This window comes from Suricata suricatta, chromosome 9, assembly GCF_006229205.1.
Source record: "Suricata suricatta isolate VVHF042 chromosome 9, meerkat_22Aug2017_6uvM2_HiC, whole genome shotgun sequence".
NCBI lineage: Eukaryota > Metazoa > Chordata > Mammalia > Carnivora > Herpestidae > Suricata > Suricata suricatta.
In genome coordinates this window covers 99,797,328-99,805,133 of record NC_043708.1, presented here as the reverse complement: position 1 = coordinate 99,805,133, position 7,806 = coordinate 99,797,328, and the positions used below count along the sequence as shown (strand labels likewise).

General features: G+C 44.8%; 1 protein-coding gene across 1 annotated transcript in view; it reads right to left on the bottom strand.

Annotated features, from left to right (window-relative positions):
* Positions 1 to 1,047, bottom strand: part of C2CD4A (C2 calcium dependent domain containing 4A) — a 1,520-nt gene extending 473 nt beyond the window's left edge. Inside the window, exon 1 of the mRNA XM_029952251.1 lies at positions 3 to 1,047. Within this exon, the coding sequence (XP_029808111.1) occupies positions 3 to 407 (405 nt within the window). The 5' untranslated portion in view covers positions 408 to 1,047. The remainder of the gene's footprint in view (positions 1 to 2) is intronic.
* Positions 1,048 to 7,806: the final 6,759 nt, after the last annotated feature.

The window sequence follows — 7,806 nt, the reverse complement described above, 5'->3', positions numbered from 1 at the left end:
GCGGAGGCCGGGGCCGCGTCCCGGGCCACCAGCCGGGCGGCGGCAGGGCCCCCGAGGAAGAGCGACTCCTTGCGGCGGGTGTGCGGGCTCTCGAGCAGCGCGCAGAAGCCGTAGACCGTGAGCGCGCGGGGCAGGTGCGGCAGCGAGAGCGCTGCCTGCGAGCGCGGGTCCCAGTCCGTGTGCCCCGCGCTGTCCTCTATTTCTGCTGCTTCGCTCCAGGAAACCCTAAGTGCAGTCAGGGCCGTGCAGGACGCGAGTCGTGGGGGGATGCAGAACTCGGGGATGCGATCCGGGGTGAGCACGTTTGCGCACGCGGCAGTAGTGAGGGCCGGGACTTGGTGCGCCCGACCCGGAAGAATCCCGTTCCTGCGCTCCGGACCAAAGCGGAGCTTCTCCAGGCACCACATGAGGTCGAGCGCGGATGCGGGAACCGCGCAACCCTGTGCTGGCGCGGGTCGGCTTGCCCTTCGCAAGGGTACCCCAGTCAGAGGGTGCCCTGCGAGGCGCAGCAATTCCCGTGTCTCTTCTGCTACTCCAGGGGTGTTTTCTCCTGCCTCCCTAAGACAAGACAAACCCTCACTCACGCTATTGCAACCTGTGTTTCACTAAAAAACAATCGTTCTTCTCTTGCCTGTAGGAGTCATGTACACTTCGGGGCTTGTTGATTTAATCTGGATCCTCCTGCGCTGCCCTAAGGCGGAGATTCTCAAAATGTTGGCTTCTAACTTTGGTCGCGCTGTCGTCAATGCCAAGAGGCGCTTTGCTTGTGCAATCGCCTCTCGAATCCTTGGATTATTGCACTCTAGTCCTCAGCGAGAATTCAAATAATCATTATCCCCTCTAGGACTCACGGCTTGCGCCCAGGCGAGTTAAACAAGGATGCGTGGGTCCCTCCTGGCGTACCTGGGGTCCGGTGTCTTGATGGTTGTCTGCACGGCTCTGCCAGAGGCACCAAGCCAGAGACACCAAGCCAGAGACAGGCGATGCCTCCGGGAGATACGGAGCCTGAGAGGCGGGACTCACCACCGCGGTTCAAGGACAGCGGGTCTGAGCCTTTATACCCGAGAGCCCTGAGTGCTGGCCAATGGGCGGACGCCAAGAGGTGCTGTTCTGCAACCTGACACCAGGCCTTCCGCTCCGCCACCAGGCTAGGTCGACAGCGCAAATTCAGGACCGGAGCTCTTTCTCTCCCTGGCTCCTGATGGGGGTGTTATTTTCAGAAACCCTAGGCAAATTTCTATTTCGCCACGTGCAAGAAGGGTTAAATGTTAACTGTATAAAGAGTCATTGGGAGGATCGGCCCGCATATGAATGTGAATGCATTCAACACTAAAATAAGAGTCGTGGTTGTCTTATTCTTACCTAATATCCCCCTCCCCGAAAGACAGCCTTCGGGATTTCTTACCTGCTTTCTGGTTTTAGGTCCTGATTTTAAAAGTATTTCCTCTGCTAATTATAAGCCACCCTGGGCACAGGAACCTTATAGGATGCTGAAAATAATTCCTATCTTGATCTGGGTGAGGTTACAGAGGTGTTTACATATGTTAAAAAATCAGTTGGCATACACTTAAGCTTGTTTATACAATTGTATGTATCTTATACCTTAATTAAAAAAAATCACATCCCACTTCATAAGCGATGGTGCTCAATTTTGATTGGGAAAATATACTCCTACATACAATTGTGCTGTTGGAACCATCCTTTGACGGCACCCCAACTACCTCTGGTCTTTCAAGGCTGTACCCACCTGGGATCCTCTTTTTCTTCCATTTGAAAATTGACCTATGGGGGCGCCTGGGTGGCTCAGTCGGTTAAGCGTCTGGCCTCCGCTCAGGTCATGATCTCAGGGTTCGTGGGTTCGAGCCCCACGTCAGGCTCTGTGCTGACAGCTAGCTCAGAGCCTGGAGCCTGGAGCCTGCTTCAGACACTGTGTCTCCCTCTGCCTCTCTGCCCCTTCCCCACTTGTGTTCTCTCTCTCTTTCTCTCTCTCTCAAAAATAAACAAACTAAAAAAAATTTTTTTAAATGCAGAGAGGTGGGGCGCCTGGGTGGCTCAATTGGTTAAATGACAACTCGTCTTCAGGTCATGATCTCACAGTTGGAGCTTAGCATAGGGCTCTGTACTGATAGCTCAGAGCCTGGAGCCTGCTTCAGATTCTGTCTCCCTCTCTCTCTGCCCCTCCCCCACTCATACTTGGTCTCTCATTTTCTCTCTCTCTCAAAAATAAATGAACATTAAAAGAAAAAATGTTTAAATAGAAGAGAGGCCTTTGAGTGCTATGGTTAAGAAAACTGGGTCTAAAATCAGATCTTGTTTTGATTATAGAATGGCTCCTTACTGTGTCAACTGAGCAAGTTATTTAACCCTTCTAAGTCACGGTATCAAATGTACAATAGTAGGTGGGACCTTTGAGAGGTAATGAAATTAATTCTGACATAAAGCAGGCTCAGGAGAGTTCCCTCACCCTTTCTGATAATAGTAGTTTGTATTTGTAGGGTTGCCCTAAGTATATAATAAGATAATGCGTACGAAGAGTTTAGCATGCAGCATGACATATACGACGTCTGATTTTATATTTGTTGTTATTGTAGAAGAGAACAAATGCTCATTAGTTCATTTTTTCATTCAAAGCAATATTTACTGAATGCTTCCTGGATTTCGGCCACCATGCTAGGCAGGTGTATCCGGGCTGGACAAGATCGCATCAGCTATACACATCGATCAGACAAGCAGTAATGAAATAATTAAATTCTGTGTAACTGAGGCAGGAGTGAGAAGAAACTATTCAACAGGGTTTATATACTTAATCTTGGTGGGGGGGGGGTAGTGTTGGTGGGTCCCTGGCCTTGCCATGCCTTGACTAGCTACTTCTTGTCTTTATATCATCTCCATGCCTGGCCAAAATTCTTGGGGGCAGTGCTAAATCTATGGGAGAATGATTGCTGAATTATATACTTGAGGGTCACATGCATATCTTTGGACTCAATTTTTCCCAGGAGACAAGAGACTGTTAGCTCTGCAAGTGAGAGCCCAGAGAGCCCTTGGTTAAAATGGTGAGGCTAACAATCTGAGAAACTGTTAAGCAAAGCTATGCTGTTGTGGGAGAAAGGGGGGAAAAAGCACCAGAACATGAGAATTGATTTAGAGGTGAAGAAATATAGACTTTGCAGTAAGTCTGTCCTAGGTTGAAATCTGTTATGCAACCTTTAAGCTATGGGACCCTGGACAAGTTAAGTAACCTCTTTGAGTCTAAGTTGTAAAATGAGGGTAACAATACCAACCACACAAGGCTGTTTTAGGTGTTAAAAATACACGAAATGCCTGGCTATCATAAGTGCTGGCTAACTGTTAGCTGTTACTATCATACAGGTTTGCTTATCCAGGGATTCGTTGATTCACACATGAAGCCCTTTAAAAACATTTTTCTTTGTGGCCACTCACGGCAGATTTGCTTTGTTTTTATTAGCAATTCCCCTTCCTCAATAACACTTTAGAAGTATTTCCTGTATAAGCTTTCTTGAAAATAGCAGGCGTGCCTTTGCAGGGCTGGTCCCTTGTGACCACATTAAGCCTGGGTTTACTTACCTCAGAAGCATGAGCCATGGAGTACTTGGGAAGATGGTGTAGCAGGGTCAAGCCCTGTGCCTGGAACACACAAATCTACTCAGAGGAAGACTGTGGGCATTCAGGGTTCACAGCAAGAACCATGGGAACATCCAGTAATGGTGCTCTAAAATAATTCTGTGAAGTAACCATGAATAGATCACATAGCATCCAGGCCAGAGGTGTTCTTGCAGTGGGAGAAAACTGAACAATGTAAAGTAGACATTAAAAAAATATGGGGCATCTGAATGGCTCAGTCAGTTAGGCGTCCAACTTCTGCTCAGGTCATGATCTCACAGTTTCAGAGTTCAAGCCCCGCATTGGTCTCTGTGCTGACAGCTCAGAGCCTGGAGCCTGCTTCGGTTTCTGTGTCTTTCTCTCTCTCTCTGCCCCTCCCCTGCTTGCACTCTGTCTCTCTCAAAAATGAATAAACATTAAAAAAATTAAAAAAGGGGCGCCTGGGTGGCTCAGTTGGTTAAGCGACCAGCTTTGGCTCAGGTCACGATCTCATGGTTCGTGGGTTCGAGCTCCGCATCGGGCTCTGTGCTGACAGCTAGCTCAGAGCCTGGAGCCTGCTTCAGATTCTGTATCTCCCTCTCTCTCTGACCCTCCCCTGCTCATGCTCTCTCTCTCTCTGTCTCTCAAGAATAAATAAAAAACATTTTAAAAAAATTAAAAAAAAATGAATTGGAAGCTGGGTGTCACAGAAAGCAAGAAAAAGAGAGTTTACAAACCAAATAAAAAAAATACTGGTGTTCTGGCTTATCTTTCTCATTCAACGAAGTGGAGGATGGAGCAAAGGAAAGAACCGAGACCAGGGAGTCAGAACATTGAGTTAAAAATTTTTTTTTAATATTTTATTTTTGAGAGACAGAGTGTGAGCAGGGGAGGGGCAGAGAGAGAGGAAGACATAGAATCTGAAGCAGGCTGTCAGCTCTGGGCTGTCAGCACAGAGCCCCATGAGGGATTCGTGGCCAGGACTCACAAATCATGACATCATGAGGTGAGCCAAAGTCGGTTAACCGACTGAGCCACCCATTCGCCACAGGACATTGAGTTGTAGCTCTGACAGTCATTAACTTGTGGGACGTTAGCAAGTCCCTTAATTCTCTTTCATATTCACTGTCTCCAACTGTCAAATGAAGGAGTTGGGTTAGCCAGATTTTTTTTTTTTGTTTTCCTCAGGCTCTCAAATTCTGCAATTCACTCCAGTGTTTTCTGCCAACTAATCTTCCTAACTTTTCTGACAGTCCATGGTGTTATGCTGTTCTCTAGCTTTATCCTCCATCTTTTCCTCCCAGACCCGTTTTGCTTCTCTCAATGAAAGGTTGGGAAATAGCACGTGGCTATGAGGCAGTGTGAAGTCAGAAGTTCTTATTTTTCAGTTTTTAAGCAAGAATTGTTAATTTTTAACAAGGATTCCTCATTTTGACTTCTGTTTTTTGTTTTGTTTGTTTTGTTTTAGAGAAAGAGAGAGTTTGAGAGTGAGTCAGGGAGAGGGCAGGAGGAAAAGAGTGAGAATCTTAAGTAGGTTCCATGCTCAGTGTGGATCCCCACTCGGGGCTCGATTACATGACCCTGAGATCATGAGCTGAGCTGAAATCAAGAGGAAGATGCTTAACCTACTGAACCACCCATGCATCCCTGACTTTAATTTTTTTTTAAGTTTATTTATTTTGAGGGAGGGCACTTGATGGCCAGTGGGGGAGGGGCAGAGAGAGAGAGAGAGAGAGAGAGAGAGAGAAAGAGCGAGCGAGCGAGATTCCCAAGCAAGCTCTTTTTGGTCAGCCTGGAGGCCATCATGGGGCTCCATCTCACAAACCATGAAACAAGAACAAGAGTGGGACACTTAACCAGTTGAGCCACCTAGGTCCCCCACCCCTGACTTTCATTTTTAACAGAAATTACTACTGTAATTTTGCTCACCTGTTTTTATTGCTCCATCCCACATTGCCATTTAGTTTTGCAATTGCCTTTTTTGTCTGCATTATTCGTAAGCCAGAATGAATGTAAGAACTGTAATTACTACAATGTTCATTTTCTTTAAACCTCCATATCCAAATTCCTTTCAGTATAGTGCTATACATCGAAGTGCTAATGGTGTCTCTTTACATTAGTTTGTTTTGGATTAGGACTGTAAATATCTGATTTTTTCAAGAAGTATGTATGATTTGGGGCATTACTGCATGCACATAATCAAACCTTCAAAACACATTTAAAAAGGAAAATATTAAAATTTAAAAGCTTTTTATATTATATGGTAATAGCATTATTTATGCTGCCAATTTTGAGCTGAATTTTCCACTCTGAGATGTTCTATTCTTTCATTAACCTTTCAAAGTAAGATCTCTGGGAATTACTACCAGCCTAGTAGTGATTTAATTATAATGATTGAAAGACAAAAGGGTGGCAATGTTCAGGGAGTTAAAGGAAATTAATACCTGCTGTGTAACTTTGGGTAAATTGCTTAATATTCCTGAGTTTTATTTTCTTGTAAAATGGGGCCAATCCTACTACCTGCATTTTACTTCCCTCACAGATTTTTTGTGAGAGTTATATTCATGATAGTTCACAAATTATAACTGAATATTAATAAAATGGAATAATGTATACAAAAGCACGCACATTCTTTCAAAAGTGTCAAGTACAATAGAAGTGCAAGGAATTATTATTATGCAAGGATTGGTACTGCCCACTTCTCCCAGCAGATTAAGCTTTTTACTCCGTTTGCTTGATTACCCAGTTCTGCCTGGGGTATCTTCCATATCATCCTGAACTGTTATTCATAAGTCCTTACATTGTTTGGTTGTTAACTGTTTTATGGTGCATACCTATCCCAACCGGAACACAATATTGTTTATTTGCTTCCCTCTGTGCGTAGTTAGTGTGCATGTACAAGGGGAGAAGGGCTGTTGGAGGAAGTTGGGTGGACTAGAAATACGTTGGGGACAGACTGAGGAGGGCGTTCTGAACACTGGAAACTTAACTGGGTATTTTTGAGCAGGTTACTAACTTGAGTTCACCTGTGCTTTGGGAAACTTGCTCTGGTCAGTGTGTAGATGGAGAAGGGAAAAAGGAGAGGCCAGTTAGAAGGTGATTGCGTGCTCCAGGTGAGATATAAGAATTTAGGAAATGTGGCAAAGGCAGAAAGACTGGTTTGGCTCTTAATTGGTTGCAGATGGGGAAGCAAAGAAGTGCCAAGTACCTCCTAGGTATTTTGTCAGGGTGACTGATGGAGGAGAAACAAATGGTTAAGGATTAATTTTCTGTGCGTAGGAGTCCCCACTCCTACTCCTGGAAGTGGGTATTGAAAGTACTGGTTAGTATTTGTTCTTCCTTTTACATTCATTTTACATCACACCAATTGTAATCATTTTGATTTTTATTTTCTTCTCCAATGGATTTTGAAGTTATAAGTGATTTTGCTTTTTGGTCCTGTTTTAGTCCATTCAGGCTGCTATAAAAACAAAATACCATATCGACTGCATGGTTTAAAAACAATGCAAAATTATATCTCACAGTTCTTAAGACTGGAAGTCTAAGGTGCCAAGAGATTCAAAATCTGGTGCTGACCCACTTCCTGGTTCATAGGTGGCCATCTTTTTGCTGTGTCCTCACATGGCAGAAGGGGTGTGGGAGCTCCCTGGGATCTTTTGTGGTCTTTTTTTAAATTTTATTTTTTTATTTTGAGAGAGAGAGAGAGAGAATGGAGGAAGGACAGAGAGGGAGGAAGGGAGAGAATCCCAAGCAGGCTCCTCACTGTCAGCACAGAGCCTGATCCAGGGCTTGAACCCATGAACTGTGACATCATGACCCGAGTCGAAATCAAGAGTCAGATGCTTAACTCAGCCACCCAGGTGTCATATGGGGTGGGGGTGGGGGTGTCTTTTTTATAAGGGTACTAATTTCACTCATGAGGACTCTACTTAATTGCATAATGACCTAAACATCACCCTAAGGCCCCACCTCTCAATACCATCACATTGGGGGTTAGGATTTGAACGGATGAATTGGGGAGGAGACACAAACATTCGATTGACAGTTGTTGAGAAGCAATTCATACGTAGTTTTTCAGACATTACGTGTAGCAAAGCAGTTAATAAATGCTTGTGACTACAGATAATCTTAGCATTTCTTAGGTTTATTTCTGCTCACTGTATCTCAACGGGGTTTTGAAATATGTTTTAGAAAAAGCCTAGGTTC